Source organism: Carcharodon carcharias, chromosome 6 (genome assembly GCF_017639515.1).
Source record: "Carcharodon carcharias isolate sCarCar2 chromosome 6, sCarCar2.pri, whole genome shotgun sequence".
In the NCBI taxonomy this organism is placed as follows: Eukaryota; Metazoa; Chordata; class Chondrichthyes; order Lamniformes; family Lamnidae; genus Carcharodon; species Carcharodon carcharias.
The window spans coordinates 175,394,868-175,416,315 of NC_054472.1; the positions used below are offsets into that span (position 1 = coordinate 175,394,868).

A 21,448-nucleotide genomic window follows, 5' to 3' on the forward strand; every position below is an offset into this window, starting at 1 on the left:
AGGGCAATGCCTTGACCAATCAGGGTCAAGTTGCCTGGTTTAAGTTTCAAACAATGTTTGGCACTTAACTGTCAGTCACGATCAATTGATGCGTTCTCCATGGCAACGCCTCTACCAGAGTCCACTTGCCAACTGATCAGCACTCTCTTATACAGTATAAATTGTTTTTCCCTTATATTGGTATTCTTGCGAAGTGTCCTGATCAGTGCAAGATGAAAAGCTTTGACATATCTCTTTTTTTCAGCAATAATCATGAAGGGTATTGAGCAAACAAAGAGAAACTGCTCCTAATGGCAGAACGGTCAGTAACCAGAGGATGCAGATTTTGTGATTGGTAGAAGAACCAGAAGCAACAGGACCATTGCTGGGAAGGTTGCATATAAATAGTCATTAGATGGGAACAGGATAGAGCTGTAGCTATTAAAAACAAAAAAATATAAAAACTAAAAACTGCGGATGCTGGAAATCCAAACAAAAACAGAATTACCTGGAAAAACTCAGCAGGTCTGGCAGCATCGGCGGAGAAGAGTTGACGTTTCGAATCCTCTTGACCCTTCCACAGAACTGAGCGAATATAAGGAGAGGGGTGAAATATAAGCTGGTTTAAGGTGGGAGGGGGGTGGGTGGGGGGAAAGAAGTCGGGGGGGTGGTGTGGTTGTAGGGACAAGCAAGCAGTGATAGGAGCAGATAATCAAAAGATGTCACAGACAAAAGAACACACAGGTGTTGAAGGTGGTGATATTATCTAAACGAATGTGCTAATTAAGAATGGATGGTAGAGCACTCAAGGTACAGCTCTAGTGGGGCTGGGGTGGAAAGACTAGCAGGGCATAAAAGATTTAAAAATAATGGAAATAGGTGGGAAAAGAGAAATCTATATAAATTATTGGAAAAAACAAAAGGAAGGGGGAAGAAACAGAAAGGGGGTGGGGATGGAGGAGGGAGTTCAAGATCTAAAGTTGTTGAATTCAATATTCAGTCTGGAAGGCTGTAAAGTGCCTGGTTGGGAGATGAGGTGCTGTTCCTCCAGTTTGCGTTGGGCTTCACTAGAACAATGCAGCAAGCCAAAGACAGACATGTGGGCAAGAGAGCAGGGTGGAGTGTTAAAATGGCAAGCGACAGGCAGGTTTGGGTCATTCTTGCAGACAGACCGCAGGTGTTCTGCAAAGCGGTCGCACAGTTTATGTTTGGTCTCTCCAATGTAGAGAAGACCGTTGGGAGCAATGAATGCAGTAGACTAAGTTGGGGGAAATGCAAGTGAAATGCTGCTTCACTTGAAAGGAGTGTTTGGGCCCTTGGACGGTGAAGAGAGAGGAAGTGAAGGGGCAGGTGTTGCATCTTTTGTGTGGGCATTGGGAGGTGCCATAGGTGGAGGTTGAAGAGTAGGGGGTGATGGAGGAGTGGACCAGGGTGTCCCAGAGGGAACGATCCCTACGGAATGCCGCCGGGGGGGGTGAAAGGAAGATGTGTTTGGTGGTGGCATCATGCTGGAGTTGGCGGAAATGGCGGAGGATGATCCTTTGAATGCGGAGGCTGGTGGGGTGATAAGTGAGGACAAGGGGGACCCTATCATGTTTCTGGGAGGGAGGAGAAGGCGTGAGGGCGGATGTGCGGGAGGTGGGCCGGACACGGTTGAGGGCCCTGTCAACGACCGTGGGTGGAAAACCTCGGTTAAGGAAGGAGGACATATCAGAGGAACTGTTTTTGAAGGTAGCATCATCAGAACAGATGCGATGGAGGCGAAGGAACTGAGAGAATGGGATGGAGTCCTGACAGGAGGCGGGGTGTGAGGAGTTGTAGTCGAGGTAGCTGTGGGAATCGGTAGGCTTGTATTGGATATTGGTGGACAGTCTATCACCAGAGATTGAGACAGAGAGGTCAAGGAAGGGAAGGGAAGTGTCAAAGATGGACCACGTGAAAATGATGGAGGGGTGGAGATTGGAAGCAAAATTAATAAATTTTTCCAAGTCCTGACGAGAGCATGAAGCAGCACCAAAGTAATCATTGATGTACCGGAGAAAGAGTTGTGGAAGGGGGCCGGAGTAGGACTGGAACAAGGAATGTTCCACGTACCCCATAAAGAGACAGGCATTGCTGGGGCTCATGTGGGTTCTGAATGGCTTCATAGTCCTTACTATCTCAATACGTACATGTCAAACAGCAACTTGGATGGATATGTATGACTGTGGAATTATAGCCATGGTTATAAGAAAAGGAGATGGAGCGAAACAAGTGGAATTGAATTGTCTCATCTTTGAAGAGTTAAAACAAAATTGCAGAGTTTCAATACAAGTTACAAATCAATCTTATTATTTACTTTACAGTTTTATACACTGGTTATATTAACATCCACTTCAAATTTATGCCAAGGTAAAATATGGCTGCTTTATTCTACAAGCTCTGTGGTTGCAAAGGCAGCTCCTCATTGTAGTATAGGATCTCCATAGCCACACTGCCGCTCAATGGCAAGGTTGTAGTGATTGCCCTTCCCATTTTTATAGGCACTAGTGACAATCCGTAGCCACCCAAACTCTCCCTGTGGGGATTATAGACAGAAACAATAAATCAACCTTTCCAAATTCTTCAGATGTTTAGTATCAATACTTGTGGAAGCTAAAAATAAATTATCCAATCGAATTATGTTGTCATCTATCCAATATGTTTTCAGTTTCAGCTCTCAAAGGCTATTTTAGGTGACCAAATAGCAATGAAACTTGCTCAAAAATAAATTGCAATGGAGTCGCATAATATATGCGTCCTTTGCTTAAGAAGGTCACTTCTTCATAGAAGCCCTTCAACAGTAATTAAGCAGGGGCTTTTTTTGTCTAAGCTTTTCATCTTGTACTCATCAGGACAATTCACAAGAAAATATCAATATCAGGGGAAACCATATATAAAATACCCTGAAATACATTTGCTATATATTTAGATCCACAGCTGCATGTAACAATTTCCTTGCATGTCTTAATAGGCTCCATCCTGCACTCAAAAATCACCTATGAAATGGGGCAGTCAAATAACCTCCCTTTCCTTGATGTACTAGTAGAGAAATCTGCCACGGGTTTCTCTACCACGGCCCACGCAAGCTTACCTTCACTGGTCAGTATACGAATTGGGATTCTTACAATTCAGCACGTTATAAGATTGGTCTTATCGGCAACCTTGTAAATAGGGCCCAAGCCATGAGCTCACCGTGCAAGCTTGATGTTGAAATAGGGCGCATTAAAGGCATCCTGCAGGATAATGGCTACCCTGATCAAGGAAGTACTCAATGAACGGCATAACACTAGGATGTTCTGAGGAACAAAGGGACCTTGGCGTGTGTGTCCATGGATCTCTGGAGGCGGAGGGGCATGTTAGTGGGGTGGTGAAAAAGGCATATGGGACACTTGCCTTTATCAATCAGATTACAAAAGTAGGGAGGTCATGTTGGAGTTGTATAGAACCTTGGTGAGGCCACAGCTGGAGTACTGTGTGCAGTTCTGGGTGCCACATTTTAGGAAGGATATGATTGCGCTGGAGGGGGTGCAGAGATTCACTAGGATGTTGCCTGGGATGGAACATTTAACTTATGAAGAGAGGTTGGATAGACTTGGGTTGTTTTCCTTGGAGCAGAGAAGACTGAGGGACGACCTGATTGAGGTGTACAAGATCATGAGGGGCATGGACAGAGTGGATAAGGAGCAGCTATTTCCCTTAGTTGAAGGGTCAGTCACAAGGGGACATAAGTTCAAGGTGAGGGGCAGGAGGTTTAGGGGGGGATGTGAGGAAAAAACTTTTTATCCAGAGGGGGTGACGGTCTGGAATGCACTGGCTGGGAGGGTGGTGGAGGTGGGTTGCCTCACATCCTTTAAAAAATACCTGGATGAGCACTTGGCACATCATAACATTCAAGGCTATGGGCCAAGTGCTGGTAAATGGGATTAGGTAGGTAGGTCAGGTGTTTCTCACGAGTCAGTGCAGACTCGATGGGTGAAGGGCCTCTTCTGCACTGTGTGATTCTGTGATCAGATCATTTCATGCTGTATATCGCACAAACTCAATGTGGTGTATAAATTTCAGTGCTAGTGTGATGCTAGGTACGTAGGCCATACGGGCAGGGCATAGACCGTACCCAACCAGCCCGTGCTTGCAAAACTCAAAATATGGTGTCCAACATTAGACATGATTTCGCGATTGGACAACATTTGCTAAATAATCCTCAGCGTGCTAAGAATTACGCTGACAACCAATTTAAGATCATTAGTGGGAGTCACAGTGTTGCATATTAATGCGTACTGGAAGCTACGCATATTAAGACACAGGGCCCAGAAAGACAGAAACTTTGCGCCTGTTTCACGTAAACAAGTGACAGCCATTCCCCAGGACAATGTCTTGACCAATCAAAGTCAAGCTGTCTGGTTTAAATTTCAAACAATGCTTGGCAATTAACTGTCAATCAACATCAACTAGTACATTCTCCATGGTAATGCCTCTACCAATGGGAGTCCACTTGCCAACCAATCAACATTCTCTTTTCATACAGTATAAATATGCTGTTTCCTCTGACATTAGTATTTTCTTGCGAATTGTCCTGATGAGTGCAAGGCAAAAAGCTTCAACAAAAAAAATCTCTTTTTTCAGCAATACTCAAGTTCTGTATTACCCAAACAACTCTTTGCAAGTAATCATTTTAATTCTGAGAGTGATAGATTTATGCCATCCAAAGGTGTTAAGGGATATGCAGCCAAGGCAGGTTGATGGAATTCGTTCCTCTAATAGAGGCCTCAGAACACGAGGACACGACCTTCAAATGAGAACTAACTAAATGTGAATCCAGAAAAGCACTTCTTCATAGGCATGAGACTATGGAATACGGTAAACCTTGACTGTACAATAAGTTGTGTCCTGGTCAATATTTATCACATTGCTGTTTGTGGGAGGGAGTTGCTGTACACAAATTGGGTGTTGCGTTTCCTATGTTTCAACAGTGACTACTTTTCAAAAATACTTCTTTGGCCATAAAGCACTTTAGGAATCCTGAGGAGGTTGTCCAGGGTGCTATATAAATGCAAGCCTTTCTTTTAAAGGGAGAAAGACACTTGGGAAATTAAGGTATTAAGGAATATATAGATTAAAATGAGAGCTGCCATACTTTACAAGCTCGATGGACAAAATGTTCTAAAAGATTCATCTTTATCAACAACTTTATTATGGAAATATGACTTTTACTGGCTGGCTCACTGAAGAATCTGTTAGACTGTATCAGGTGAATTAAAGTTGGTTAAGTGGACAGGTTTTATGTTGCAGGGTTGAGGGAAAACATTCCTGTCTCTACATTGTGTTCAATGCCATTCAATAGCTGCCCTGGTTTGGCCCCTCCCCACTCTGCTCTGCAATGGCCTCAATCATCTTCTTCCAAATGGACTTTGTGACCATGAAAATCCCTTACCCCGCACTACATGGAAATACATAAGACAGGCAGCGCACTCACCCATGGTTCACCCCAAGAGTTCCGGACTATCCAGTACTCTGTTCCATCTTCATCCACACCCCAGCCTGCCACTGACACAATGTGATTGGTGATAGCCAGCGGCTCATATTCTGCAAACACTCCTCCACGGTAAGCATCCAGTTTCTTTGTTGCCATTATACCACAGCTGGAACCCAAATAGAACACAGCAGGTTACAATTCCTGAAAATTTTTGGTAGACCGGATCGATAAGGAGAAACTTTCTTCAACTGGCACGCAGAGGGACAACCCGAGGACAGAGATTTTAAAACGAAAGGGGGGGTTAAAAAGGATGGTTTTTTCACACAGCAAGTCGTTGTTACAATCTGGAATGCAACGCCTGTAAAGCTTGTGGGAATAAATTCAATAACAACTTTCAAAAGGGAATTGGATAAGTACTTCAACAAGAGAAATTTGCAAGACAAAAGCAGAGAAGTGGGGCTAATTGGATAGCTCTTTCCAAAAGCCAGTGCAGACATAATGGGCTGAATCGCCACTTTGGGTGCCTATGATTCTATGTTAAAAGAAATGCCAAATTATTTTGAATCTGAATATTCTTCCTTTTCCACAAATGTCAGTAAGCAGCCCCAATAATATAGTTATATTCCCTTCTCTCATTTCTTTTGTATTTTCCCACTACTTTGTCTGGATGTGCAAGAGACTTGCTCAATTTCCATGCTTTGCTGATAGGCAGCAGGAATAGAATGTGAGTGACAATGGTGGTGTCATGAGGCTCATTTTGCTTTTTGATGAGGAATTGCTTTTGTGAAAACTGCACGTGATCCAATGCAATTTCGTATTGTCATAGCTCAACGTTCAAACTTGTGATGGTTCAGTAAACATCTTACAATTCAAAATGCTTGCTGCAGAAAGAATCTAGATTGGCATAAGTGGACACCAGACAATAAATTCACATGTCCATTCAATCTAATGAAAGACAAACCCTCTTGCTTTTTCTAAGCAGAAAGCTGTATTTGTCTCCACTGTGTTTTCCAACATGATGCAGGTCATCTGTCCTCTCATTTCTTTATTGGGCTGGTGCGTATCTCTGTGACCACTTCCAGCCCTGCAACTCTGAGAACTCTTGAGTTCTTCCAATTCGGGCCTCCTGCACATCCCAATATTCATTAGTCCACCATTTGCCTCCAGCTGTCTAGGCCATACGCTGTGGAATTTATTGCCTAAAACTCTGTGTCTCTCTCTTCTTTCAAGATGCTCCTTAAGTCCTACCTCTGGTGACCAAGTTTTTGGTCACCTGACCAAAATTTCCTTATCTGGCTCAGGGTCAAGTTTTGTTTGATAAAGTTCATTATGAAGCACAATAGCATCATGCAATGTCTAGAAGGTGCTATATGAACGCAAGTTGTTGTGTCATAGGTCAACCAGCTGGATTCTAGCCAGACAGTTTGAGCAATCTTTGCCTTATAGTCTGAATTCCTTGCTTCTCAAATGGCTCATTGTAATAGCTAAAATTAAAAAGGTGGGAGAGAGGGAAGAAGTTTAAAAAAAAACTGGAAAAGCAACTGGCATTTCTAAGCAGCGTGGTTAATCTCTGGCCTTCTAACAAGGCACTGACAAAAGCAGCAATAACTGACAAAACTTAAAACTTCCTTTCCTTCTTACGGCCCATCTCATCCCCACCACCCAAATATAATGAGTTCAGTCAAATAACTAGTACTGAAAAATATAATGAAATACAACAGGTTGGACAAACCAGTAACAACCGAATCCATTACCTGACAGGCCCATTGGTGTAGATTTCTGCCTTCATCTGCTCACGTCCACTAATTTCACCATAATCCCCAACTTTCCACACGGTATAGTTCTGGATCACATTGCAGACACCAAAGGTAGTGCACGTGCCACACTGGTTAAATGGCTTACACTCTACAGCAAAGGAATGACACAGTCAAAAAATGTATAGTAGGATCTAAGCGACCAAAATTGAATTATGATCTGGAGGCCGTTACTGGTTACTCTGTCAGTGCGCACAGAATGAGAGACAAGAAGGGACCGTTACGCGCACAAAGTTTGCTTCACCTCATCAATAGTGCAACTGCTTGCACTATTCACCTACTCCCTGGCAACACCGAAGCCCACAGCTGACAACTACATATAGACCCAAAGAATTGTTAAACTTTCTCGTGTCACAAAGACCAGCACTGTTTGAAACTAATTACCAACATAGCACTATCATTGTTTGCTTTAGCGTCCCAGCTTAAGCAGCTTTGAGTTCAGTACAACCAAACTTGCAGCTTTTCCGGCACTGTACAGGAATCCACACTCAACCTGCAGCACCTGTAACCTTTTTAAGTAGCATTTTCCCATTAAACTGACAGTCAGTGACACCAGAATGCTTCAAGATTTGCTCTGGGTCTGCATTATCCTATAGATATCATTTTTTATTTTTTTTACTTTATTTTATACATTGCTGTTATCGAATGACGGAGCAGGCTTGAAGGACCAAATGGCTGACTTCTGCTTCTAAGTCGTCCAACGTTGCTATACAGTTGTCAGCTCTGGCCACTGGGTGACACTGGGGAGCACTTTCTCATAGCTCTGACTTCCATGTTCAATTTTTGGTGTAGAAGGGGATTTTAAAAAATATTTTAACTTTTTAAATTTATACTTTAAATGGCACCCAATTTTCTTACTTTCACATTTCAGGTGATTTCGCACCCCAAATTTATGTTTAGCCACCTATAATTTCAGAAATTTGCGACACTCTCAAACACCAAACCTCAATGGTCAAACAGTTCATGTTAATGTGACATAACCTCTTATTTACTTAATCACTTAACCCCATCCACAAATTATTTACATGCTCAATGTTTAAGCCTTTAGTTGTACTGAACTCAAAGCCGCTTAAGCTGGGAAGCTGAAGCAAACAATGATAGTGCTATGTTGGTAATTAGTTTCAAATAATGCTGGTCTGTGACACGAGAAAATTTAACAATTCTTTGGGTCTATATGCAGTTGTCAGCTCCAGGCTTCAGTGTTGCTAGGGAGTAGGTGAATAGTGTAGACAGTTGCACTATTGATGGGGTGAAGCAAACTTTGTGCCACTAATCGTGATTCCGAAATGTGACAAATCATTAAAAATTCTTAGTTTATGACTTTGCTGTCTGACATATTGATAATTGATGCAAAAAAGGATTTAAGACCACATTCAATAGCGTGTTTGCATCCTGGTGAGAGATTCGTAATCTCAAGTAGTTGACGAAAAACAATTCAATGAGACAAACTTAAATCATCATTAATTCTGAGGCGCAGACTGGGTGGTGAACCCCAGATGGTTTTTTAGTGAAGGGTTAAGGTGAAGTGGTTCCTTTCTAGTGCCCTTGATGAATATTTTTGTTGGGACCTCACTTTGCCTGTTCTCACACAGGGGAGCACATCCACTGGAGGTGTTCACAACTATAAGCAGTTTAGATCAGGTAAATAGGGAAGGACTATAGTTTGGTGAGCCCGTAACCAAGAGAATATTAATTTAAGACCATCACTAAAAGAATGAAAGGAGGGATTGGAAAATTGTCATCTCACACATAGGGCAATTTGAACGTGGAAAGCTGTAGCAAAAACAGTGGGAAAAACAGAATTCATGCTAACTTTTAAAGGGGCATGGATAAAAATTTGAAAGAGGAAAGAGAAGAGTAGGGGAAAACAAGTAAGGCGGGAAAATGGGATAGGTGGACAAATCTTTTAGAGAGTTAACACAGACATGATGGGCCAAATGGCTTCCCGCTATGCTATAAAACTCAATGTGGGTGAGCTTCAACTTAAGTGGGGGCTGCAGACCAATAGTAGGACAGGCGGCCCACTACCCAAAGGTTAAATTGCATTGCAATCCCAGAGTGCTCATTGAGTAAGAAAGGAATAGAGAGATAAATTGATAGAGTTAGTGAAAGTGGGGTGAGAGGAGACCCATTTGGAGCATCAATGCCAGCATGGACCTGTTGGGCCAAGCGGCTTGTTACTGAGCTGTAAACTCTATGCAATTCTATGTAACATTTTTATGGCCTTTCTTAGTTTTCTGTTATGATGAAGGGATTACATGCAAAAAATTAACCTGTCCTATTGATCAAGAGTAGCTACAATGAAACATAACAGTAATACCAGGACTGACATTTTAAGTCTATTTAAAAGCATTTGTGTACACACAAAGGAAGGTCAGGCCTTTTATTAAAAGGAGAGTTAAGATGCGAATGTACCTTGGTCCTTAGCCTGGTAGTTGTTGCAGGTTTCATCTGGTATTCCATTGTCATGAGCATAACTCCAAACTGCTAAATGGTCTCCCCCATAGCAAGAGCCAGATTGACCGCAGTCTAGAACATTCTGGACAGACAAATATGCAGAAGGCCAAGCACCTTTCCTCTTGACGTTTATACGATCTGTGGAAACCAAGTAAAAGCAGACTCCAGCACCCCAAAACCTTCTTCTCAGACACTGCAACACTGACTGCACTTCCAAAAGTACTTCACTAGCTGTAAAGCACTTTGGGATTAGCTAGGGTTGTGAAATACACTATATAAATGCAAATCTTTCTTTTATTAATGTATGTGATTAAGTATCTCCCAGGTCAAGTTACACAGAAATATCAGAGCATCTCATACAAGATAACCAAAGTGAAACATATTGCTATCAGCTACATGAAATATAGTGCAGTGTAAATCCACTGGGCTCCAAGCTCAATGCAAAGGATCTCAATCATCCCATCCTATAACTCCCTTCAGCTAGCTTAAATATTAATGGGATACAGCTTGAAACTTGTGTCCTCTAATTTCTGACCTACCATAAAATGATCCAATTTCAGCCCCACCACCCTAGAGTTGCCTTGTCCTATAACTATCATCATATCACAGTTCAACACAAGCTTAAGAAGCAGCTCCCCCTGTTCCAATCGTGTATTTTACAGACTTCTGCAACGTTGAGTTCAACAATTTTAGATCATAACCCCTGCTCCCATTTTTGCAGACACCAGTATTTTTTGACCCATCTTTTGTTTGTTTACTTGCCCCAGTACCGCTCCCCTTTTAACCTGTCTTGCACCATCATCCCTCTTGTCCTTTAACTTCTCCGGCTTTCCGGGCAACCAAAGACCTTCCTTTTTGCTCTTTTCTCCCTCCCCCTCTCCCTGCCTCTGTACTTGCTAAAAGAGAAAACCTGCTACATCTCCTATCCAGTTCTGATCAAAGGTCAACAATCTGAAATGTTAACTCTGGCCTGAATTTTTCCCTCGTTGGGCTTGCGTGGTCAGCAGGCCCGGGAGTGGATGGGAAACAGGTCCCCAACTGCGATTTCACACTGGTTGGCCAATTAACGGGCAGCCAGCATGAAGCATGCGCTGAGAAAGGCTCGGCGCTGCCGGTGGGGGCAGGGAGAGGGCGGGTGCCGACACCATCGTGGATGCTGGTGAACACTCCCACCGAGCTCCCTGAAAGCAGACAGCTGCCCCGGGGAGCTGCAGACCTCCACAGAATAAACGCAACAGCAAAAGACGTCCATGCAGCACAGTCAAGCATCTGAAAGTATACCTCATATAAAAATTCCCCAGATATCTCTTTTTATTTTATTTCCCCTCGGAGGTTTCATCCCGCCCTGGATCGAGGTTTGAGCCAAAGTGTAAAGGCCGCCTGGGGGATTGGCCCCTCCGCTAACCGTAAAGGTGGACAGGCCATGAAAAATCGCTTTCAATTGCCTCCTCAATGGGTTTAATTGTCGGCGGGTGCGCTTCTGACTGCTGTGCACGTCTGCCAAGCAAGAGTGCCTGATTACGTCGGGATGCTCGCCCGATGTCATCTCGCGCTATTTCATGGCCAGATGGGCAGGGCATGTCTGCCCGCGCGTGGTAAAATTCTGGCCACTCTTTCTCTCCCCGCAGATTTCCAACATTCCTGTCTTTATTTCATATCGCAGCTGCTTACTTTAACAAACATTGGGGAGAGTTGGGTGAGAGAACAGCTGCCGGGGATGAGCTTAAACTCACCTGCAAGTGCGCTCGTTGTTCCCATAGCCCAGCATGAGCCACAGTATTGAGGAATATGTTGGTTACGGGTGATGCTGACATAGCTTCTGTTATTCACGTTTCGCCAATCCCAAACCTTCGGCAAATCAGAGACTTTCAGATATTCATAAGGTCGCGGGTATGTCCTGGAAAAAGAGATATTTTACACCAGAAAGCATGGAATACGGACAGGCCTTTCAGCTCAACAAACCAGCTGACTGTACAGAGCAGCTGCAATGGCAGCTTTAAAGTGTCAGCTGTGGCTCAGTTGCTAATACCCTTGCCTCTGAGTTACGAGGGTTCATGGTTCACGTCCCAATCCAGAGTCTGAGCATGACAATCAAGGCTGACACTCTAGTGCAGTACCAGAGTGATGCTGTGCCTCAGATGAGGTGTTAAACCGAGGCCCCGTCTGCCTGTGTGAGTGGGTGTAAAAGATCCCATGGTGCCACTTCGAAAAAGAGAGCTATCTCCTAGCCAATATTTATCCACCAATTAACATCAGACAAAAAACAGATTGGTCATTGTCACATTGCTATTAGTGGGAACTTACTGTGCACAAATTGGTAGCAAGATCTCCCACATTCCAACACTGACTACACTACAAAAAGTACTTCAATGGCTGTAACATGCATTGAGATGCCAGTGGTTGGGAAAAGCACTATATAAATACAAGTGTTTTTTTAATATAATCTAATCATACCTACCAATTTACTCACAACTCTCCCACACAACAAGAGACAATTCTTAAAAGTGCTCCCTTGTCAAGAGAATTTAGCTATCCCCATGTTTTTCCCTGTTCAATTTTTGGACTATCATAAAGGAACTGGTAGTAGTTAGATTCCTACCAGTAAGCAGGTGAGAGAAAAAAACTAAGCTTTCTACGTGTACAACCTAGAGATCACCAGAGTGAAGAAAAGCATAGGATGAGAGAGGCAACAGGTGCCCAAAGTATGCAAGCAATGAATGGGCCAAGGTACCATCTAGAAAATTCGAAGAATGTGGAATGTTCCAAAGAGATCTCATGCATTCCTACACCCAGTCTTAATAAATTAAGAAGCCACTGGAGGACTAGTGGTACACTTGAAAAGCAATTAGGTGATGTACTACGGGGTGTTCCAAGGACAAGAAAGATAAGAAAGGTGCTATATCAATGCAAAGCCTTTCTTTACTGGGTAGCTCCCAAAATTGGAATAATCAGACAGCCATACAACAACATAGAAACAACACAGGAGCAGACCATTCAGCCCATCAAGCCTGCTCCACCATTCAATATAATCATGGCTGATCATCCACTTCGATGCCCTTTTCCCCCACGCTATCTCAATAATCCTTTACATCATTGGTTTTTTAGAAATCTGTCAATCTCTAAACATACTCAATGACTGAGATCCCACAGCCCTTTGGGGTAGAGAATTCCAAAGATTCACAACCTCCGAGAAAAAAAAAAATTCTCCTCATCTGGATCCTAAGGTGCAGGAGGACTCATATTCATAATCTCACTGGGTCAGTTGTTTTACCGCTGGTCAAGGTCTAGGTAGGGATGACCTTTGGTTGGGAACAAACACGTAGAACCATCCACCCTGGTATCTTTCGATGATTTTCTGTGCACTGATTTCAATAATGGAACACCTAGATTGGTTTAGTTTAGAAAGCTTTAATGGTGACTCAGAGACCAGCAAAGGCCACTGTGGCAAGCTAGTCCACTGTAATTGCACGATGGTCAGGCCTTGGGATGAGGAGACTGCCAATGCTGTAATCTCAAGCCAAGTAACTTCATGAGAGAGACACTTCTGTATGTAACATAAGGATCACTCAATCAGGAAAGCCCAGACCACCAAGAGTTGGCAAAGGCTTAGCACACTAACCCCTTGTTACAAAGAGTACAAGTTCAAGCCTTCCACAGCATTTGAGACACTGAGCCTGATCCAACAGGCTGGGCTAGTTATGGGGATGCCTGGCTTTACCACTCCAAATTTGAGGAGCAGCAACTGGAAGTGTTCTAGCAAATGGTGGTGCCAATGTCAAAAAAGTTTACAAAAGATTTGACTAAAATGTCCCTCTCGCAGGGATGAAATATAAAAGATACAGGTCGCCAAACAGTTGCATTGCCCTATTATCTCTAAAGACACATGCTGAATTTCATTAAGACGTGAAAAATGTCAAGGTTTGTGGTAAATCAGGAACTGTAACAAAGTTCCACCGCAGCCCAATGTTTCAAAAAAGTAACCTTTGTTATTGTGGGCTCCATGTTCACCAGAAGTCAATCAGGGAAATGTTACATATTAACCGCTGGAGACGACACATGCGGTATCCAGATGTGGTTAACCTCCACATCCAGGCGTGCAGATGTGCATTAATCTGAACTGAATTCCCAGTAGAAATTTTGTCTGATCAAGGAACTAATTTTATATCTCACTTTGTCACCCAATTATGGCAACTGTGCCAAGTAAAGATTTTGAAGCAATCCATACCATCCTCAGACAAATAGGTTGATATGGAGGTTTGATAACTCACCAATTTATATGCACAAAGCAGAGTTTCATAAACTGGGATAAAACCTTGCTAAACTCTCCACTTCCTTTGGTAAAGAGGCTAATAGCCAGGGAGCACAGACTTAAAGTAACTGGTAGAAGAATTAGAGGAGACAGGAGGAGAGCTTTTTCACCCAGAGTGTCACAAGGGGTCTGGAACGCATTACCTGCAAAGGTGATAGAGGCAGAAACCCTCATTGCATTGAAAAAGTACTTGGATTTCTATTTTAAGTGCCGTAACCTGCAAGGCTAGGGACCAAGAACTGGAAAGTGGGATTAGCTCTTTTTTTGGTCAACACAGAAACAAAGGGCCATAAATTTTCCAAGTTACTCTGGATGTAGAAGTTTCTCTGGATAACAAAGCTACATGAAGAAAGACAGGTGTTCTCCTGGTGTCCTGATCAAAATTTATCCCTCAACAAACATCAGTGAAAATCAGGCTATCTAGTTATGGACCTAATTGCTGTGTGTGGGACTTTGCTTTGCACAAATTCACTGCCACATTTTCTACACTGCAACAGCGGCTACAATTCAAGAATACTTCACTGGCTGTAAAACAGGCAGTGAAACGCAATAAGGTTGTGAAAGGCTTTATATAAAGACAAATTCTTTCCTTGACCTTATATGGTCCTTCGAGGCAAAAAATGATTTTGCAAGTCTGAAAAATGCCATGTGCAGAGCTCTCTAACTTTCAAAGTTCACAATGACTTATCAGATGGGACATGAGAGTTTTAATGAGCCATGGTACTGATCTGGGGAAGAACATCCACGAGCTACCACCATAAATGATAGTTTATTCCGCTATCATGTGAGTTCTCTTCAAGCTACACTTAGTTATATGGATACACATTTGCTGGTCACAATTCCTTGGATAATTGATGTGGTAAAAATATATTAAGGGCAGAAATTTGCAGTTCTATGGAGAAAAGGCAGGGGAATGGGGCCAATTGGATCATTCTTCCAAACAGCTGGCAAAGACACAGTGGGCCGAGTGCTCTCCTTCTGTGCTGCATCATTCTAGGATTCCATCTTATGATTAAAGTCAACTTGAAAGTGGACTTCTGTTGCAGTGGAGAATTCTCCTTCAAGGATTGTGGTTTCCAAAACAGAAATGCTAATTCACTATCATTCGAAGAATGAGTACAGCTTTGATCTTCACAAACACCGTAGAGTCCAGATTTGTGATATTTTTGCCTTGGTTACCATCTCTTAAAATCTCGTCACAAGACTTCAAAGCCAGCAATTGTTAAAACAAAAACAACATTTCCTCACAAAACCCCGTGTGCTGCAAGACTGCTCAAATTGCAGATTTAAAGGGAACAAGTAGCAGACTTTCAGAGCAAAGCTATGAGATTTGTTCGGTATGAAACCAATTATTTTAGAAACTGAATGTCAGTTATGAAAATTCAAACAAGCCAGAGCAACCAGAGGCATTGTGGTGATTGAATCTGTTCATTGAGTAAGTTTGTACTTGATAATCTACCATTTCGCCAGCTTCATAGGAAAAGTAGTTTCATACAGCACAAAGGAGGAGGAGGAGGGGGAGGTGATGGTGTAGTGGTATTTTTGCTGGACTAGTAATCCCCTGGGGACCTGGGTTCAAATCACACGATGGCAGGTGGTGGAATTTGAATTTAATAAAAATCTAGAATCAAAAGTCTAATGATGATCATTGTTGCAAAAACCCCCCTGGTTCACTAATGCCCTTCAGGAAGGAAATCTGTTGTCTTTACCTGGTCTGGCCTACACGTGACTCCAGGCCCACAGCAGCGTGGTTGATAAGACCATAAGACATAGGAGCAGAAATTAGGTCGTTCGGCCCATCGAGTCTGCTCCGCTATTCAATCATGGCTGATAAGTTTCTCAACCCCATTCTCCCGCCTTCTCCCTAATTGCCTTCTGAAATGGCCTAGTAAGCTACTCAGTTCAAAGGCAACTAGGGATGGGCAATAAATGTAGGCCCAGCCAGCGAAGCCCACATTCCGTGAATGAATAAAAAAAAGAAATTACAGCACAAAAGGATGTTATTTGGTCTACCGTGTTTGTGACAAGAAAAATAATTTTTTACTTGGCAGCTTTCTGTCTCGTGAGACGATGGCTTGTGCCCTGGTGGTCAACTCTGTGTTAAACATCGCCTGGTGGGGCTCAGGAACCCCAGCCTAGCATGGCAGCCTCTACCGCATTTGCTGGAGACAGTGGGCTGAGAAGATGCAGGCTTCACTGGCCTCTTGTTTTTCTCTGGGTCCTCTTTACAGCCAGCTGAGAAGGAAAATGTCTATATAAAAATATCCTTTAATAGATAAACTCACCATTAAATTGTCGCTAATATTCCACTTAAAAACAGACTTTCTACATTAAATATAGATAAATTTGCATCAGTTAAACTGTTTATTCATCCTGGGTTTAACAAATTCATTTATAGTTTATGCTCTGCTGCTATCAAGAACCTCTCACCTTTCAGGTTTAAATTCCATCTGCTACTTATCTGCCCATTTGACCATCCCGTCTATATCTTCCTGTAGCCCAAGACGCTCAACCTCACTGTTAACCACCCAGCCTATCTTTGTGTCATCTGCAAACTTACTAATCCTACCCCCCACGTAGTCATCTATGTTGTTTATATAAATGACAAATAATAGGGGACCCAGCACGGATCCCTGTGGTACGCCACTGGACATTGGCTTCCAGTCACTAAAGCATCCTTCTGTCATCACCCTCTGTCTCCTACAACTAAGCCAATTTTGAATCCACCTTATCAAATGACCCTGTATCCCATGTGCATTTGCCTTCTTTATAAGTCTCCCATGTGGGAGCTTGTCAAAGGCTTTGCTGAAATCCATATAAACTACATCAACTGCACTACCCTCATCTACACACCTGGTCACCTCCTCAAAAAATTCAATCAAATTTGTTAGGCATGACCTCCCTCTGACAAAACCATGCTGACTATCCCTGATCAAACCTTGCCTCTCCAAGTGGAGATAGATACTCTCCTTCAGAACTTTTTCTAATAGTTTCCCTGCCACTGACATGAGACTCACTGGCCTATAGTTCCCTGGCCTATCTCTACAACCCTTCTTAAATAGAGGAACCACATTAGCTGTTCTCCAGTCCTATGGCCACCTCCCCCGTGGCCAGAGAGGAATTAAAAATTCGGGTCAGAGCCCCTGCGATCTCCTCCCTTGCCTCCCTCAGCAGTCTGGGACACAAATCATCCGGACCTGGAGATTTATCCACTTTTAAGCCTACCAACATCTCCAATACCTTGTCACTCCCTATATCAATTTGCTTAAGAACCTCGCAGTCTCTCTCCCTGAGTTCGATACCTTCATCCTCATTCTCTTGGGTGAAAAAGGACGTGAAGTATTCATTCAACACTCTAGCGATGTCCTCTGGCTTCATCCATAGATTGCTCCCTTGGTCCCTTCTGGGCCCTACTCTTTCCCTGGTTATCCTCTTCCCATTGATATACTTATAGAATATCTTGGGATTTTCCCTACTTTTACCAGCCAGAGCTTTCTCATATCCCCTCTTTGCTCTCCTAATTGTTTTCTTAAGCTTCACCCTGCACTGTCTGTACTCCACTAATGCTTCTGCTGATTTGCTTCCCCTGTATCTGCTAAAAGCCTCTCTTTTCCTTCTCATCGTAACCTGAATATCTCTGGATATCCATGGTTCTCTGGGCTTGTTACTCCTTCCTATCACCCTGGAGGGAACATGTTGAGCCTGTACCCTCCCCATTTCCTTTTTGAACACCCCCACTGTTTTTCTGTATATTTTCCCACAAGTAACTGTTCCCAGTCTACCTTGGCCAGATCCTGCCTTATTTTACTAAAATCCACTCTCCCCCAATCCAAAACATTTTTTTGCAACTTGTCGATTTCTTTGTCCATAACGAGCTTAAATTGTACCATGTTGTGGTCGCTGTCACTAAAATGCTCGCCCACCACCACCTCAGCCACCTGTCCGGCTTCATTCCCCAGAATTAGGTCCAGTAATGCACCGTCCCTTGTTGGATCCTCAACATATTGACCTAAAAAGTTCTCCTGTACACATTTCAAGAAATCCACTCCATCCAAGCCTTTAACACTATGTCTATCCCAAGTAATGTTGGGAAAGTTGAAATCACCTAATATAATTACCCTACTGTTATTGTTTTTACACACCTCCACAAATTGTGCACATATTTGCTCCTCAATTTCCCACTGACTATCTGGGGGTCTATAAGAAACTCCTAATAATGTGGTTGCCCCTTTTTTATTCCTAAGCTCGACCCACAAAGCTTCATTCGATGCTCCCTCCAAGATATCATCTCTCCTTACTGCAATAACTGACTCCTTAACTAATAATGCAATGCCTCCTCCTCTTTTACCCCCTCCACTGTCTCGCCTGCAGATTCTATATCCCAGAATGTTGAGCTGCCAATCCTGCCCTTCCCTCAACCACGTCTCAGTGATGGCTACTATATCACAACTCCACATGTCAACCCTCACCCTTAACTCATCCGGTTTACCTGTAATACTCCTGGCATTAAAGTAGAGGCCATCCAGCCTTGCCTTACTCCCTTGAAACTTAATGCAGCTGTACTCCCTCTGACTTGATTGTTTTACTGTATTATGATGTGTCCCTATTCCGCTAACATTGTGTCCCCTCCCCCTGTTGAATTAGGTTAAACTCCTCCCAACAGCACTAGCAAACCCGCCCACAAGGATGTTAGTCCCGCTCTGGTTCAGATGTAGACCGTCCCACTTGTACAGGTCCCACCTTCCCCAGAAACGGTCCCAGTGATCCAGGAATCTAAAACCCTCCCTCCTGCACCATCTCTTAAGCCACATATTCATCTGCGCTATTCTCCTATTTCTGAGCTCGCTAGCACGTGGCACTGGGGGTAATCCAGAGATTACAACCCGAGAGGTCTTGCTTTTTAGACTACTGCCCAACTCCCTGAATTCTTGATGCAAGACCTCATCCCTCTTTCTACCTATGTCATTGGTACCAACATGTACCATGACCTCTGCCTTATCACCCTCCCCTTTCAGGATGCCCTGCAACCGTTCAGTGACATCCCGGACCCTGGCACCAGGGAGGCAACATACCATCCTGGAGTCACGTTGACGGCCACAGTAGCGCCTATCTGTTCCCCTGACTATAGAATCCCCTATTACTATTGCTCTTCCTCCCCTCCTGTACAGACAGGCTGCTTGTGGTGCCAGAAGCTTGGTTTTGTCTGCACTCCCTGGAGGAACCATCGCCCTCATCAGCCTCCAAAACGGAATACCGATTTGCGAGCGGGACCCAGGAGACTCCTGAGCTACTTGTCTGTTTCTCTTGGACTGCCTGGTGGTCACCCATTCCCTTCCTTCCTCAAATCCCTTCATCTGTGGTGTGACCACCTCTCTAAACGTGCGATCCTCGCTGCTCTCAGACTCACGGATGCTCCACAGTGTCCCCAGCCGCCATTCCAGCTCTGAAACCCGAGCTTCCAGGAGCTGCAGCTGGGCACCCTTCCTGCACACATGCTGGTCCCAGACACTGGAAATGTCCCCAGCTTCCCACATGGAGCACGAGGAGCACACCACGGCTTTGAGCTCTCCTGCCATGACTTATCCCTTTAAATTAAACCTTTTAAGTCAATTACTCTAGGGCCCTTCTTTCCTGATCCTCATTACTATAGAAGATACAAACTGTAAACCACAAAAAGACCTTAAACTATGTGATTAAAGTAGTAAATACCTTACCTACTACTTACCAGTGATTCCTTTCCCTTGTAGCCTCTCCTGCTGCAGCACGCTCTGAAGATTTAAGAAGTTGGATAATAAGGAAAAAATGCAAAGAGCGCCTTGTCCCCAGTTCAATTCCCGCTTTGCACCAAATTCCAAATACCCACTCTGGCTGTGCCCCACTCAGGATGTGCTCTCTCTCCTGTTCATGCAAGCACACGATAAAAATCTCTCATGGCACTAAGTTTTACCAGTAATCTTTGGGGAAAATAAACACACTCTTTCTAAACTTCACCTGGCTAGGTGACACATTTCACTCCCTCTTTTGAAAACAATCTCGTCTAGTTTATTTTAAAATGCAAATATTCCCTTGACACCTGTTCTTAAACTTCCCCATTTTTACCTAATTAACATTTCAAATCTAATTTCTTTATTTACACCAAAGCACCCAGACTAGCTGCCTCTACCTTAATTAAGTCTCACACACACACAGACACATATAGACATATCTCACTGTTACTCTATTTTACAATCAATTCCAATAACATTATGAACATTATTATATCTTCCTGACAGTGCTTAAGTGAGTGAGTGAGTGAGATTTGTGTTTGTGAGTGAATGAGTACCCTGGGCAGATGGTTCCCTCAGCAGTTTTCGGACACTCGGACGGAGGGGTTTTCAACAGCTGGCGGTTCAGCCTGAAGCTGGAACTCTCCCAGGTCCTGTCCCCCCGCCCCGGTCCGAGTGTTATCAAACAAGGGATGCAGCGGTTATTAAAGCCCGGCTTTTCCCTCTTCAGTAATAGACTGGGACCGTGAGGGTTGCTTTCCGCAGCTTCTCTGGCGACAGGGTATCCGCCTGGCAGTAAACCCTGGGGCTCAGTGTGCACAGACCCTGTCCTTACAAGGCAGCTTTTCAACCAGTGCGACTCCTGTGCTCAGCTACAACTACAAGGTTCATTCATTTTCCTTACTTGATACTCTGGACTCTCCCGTCTGCTGCCTGCGGTCTGTGACATGGTAGATCAGGGTTAAAGTATTGTCCCACTGCCCCAAAGGACAGGGAGGACACAAAGAGAATCTGACAGAGATACTGCCGACCTTCAGACGCCATAATCTCCCTGCTAGAGAGGTGAAGGGGGAGTCACATGAGAATGCAGCAGATCAACTGTTGGCGGAAAAGGAAACTTGGAACGGAGCCCAGGAACCAGGGACTGCTGGTCCAGAGATCAAAGTGATAAAACTTCTAATTAATTAAACATGTGAACTTCTAATAGAATGACACAGCACAGGGGGCCATTCGGCCCATTGTGGCGGTTCTGAGGAAGAGTCATATGACTCGAAACGTCAACTCTATTCTTCTCCGCCGATGCTGCCAGACCTGCTGAGTTTTTCCAGCATTTTCTGTTTTTATTTCATATTTCCAGCATCCGCAGCATTTTGCTTTTGACTATAACTGTGCCCCTTTTTTCATCCTAACTGTCCATATATTTGCCTCGGTACATAAAACTACACTTTAATACTATTCTGCATCCACAGGTTGCAAGACAAATGTGTTTTTACTGACATTCACTGTCAAAGGTCACATCTAAAGAATGGCCATTTGAGTGAAGTACTGTACTGTAGTATGGCTGACCCAGGAAATTACAACATGCTGAAGAGCAGGATTGGGGCAAAATTGGTAAAGTAAAAAGTGGTTC

At 43.6% G+C, this 21,448-nt stretch overlaps 1 protein-coding gene across 1 annotated transcript; it reads right to left on the bottom strand.

Annotated features, from left to right (window-relative positions):
- Positions 1 to 2,289: 2,289 nt before the first annotated feature.
- Positions 2,290 to 20,909, bottom strand: LOC121278727 (cathepsin Z-like). The gene is made up of 6 exons (XM_041189096.1): positions 20,723 to 20,909; positions 11,478 to 11,641; positions 9,703 to 9,882; positions 7,228 to 7,378; positions 5,474 to 5,639; positions 2,290 to 2,536 (listed from the first exon to the last, which is right to left on the bottom strand). Exons 1-6 carry the CDS (start codon positions 20,860 to 20,862, stop codon positions 2,423 to 2,425), a joined length of 915 nt encoding a protein of 304 aa, XP_041045030.1. The 5' UTR covers positions 20,863 to 20,909; the 3' UTR covers positions 2,290 to 2,422.
- Positions 20,910 to 21,448: the final 539 nt, after the last annotated feature.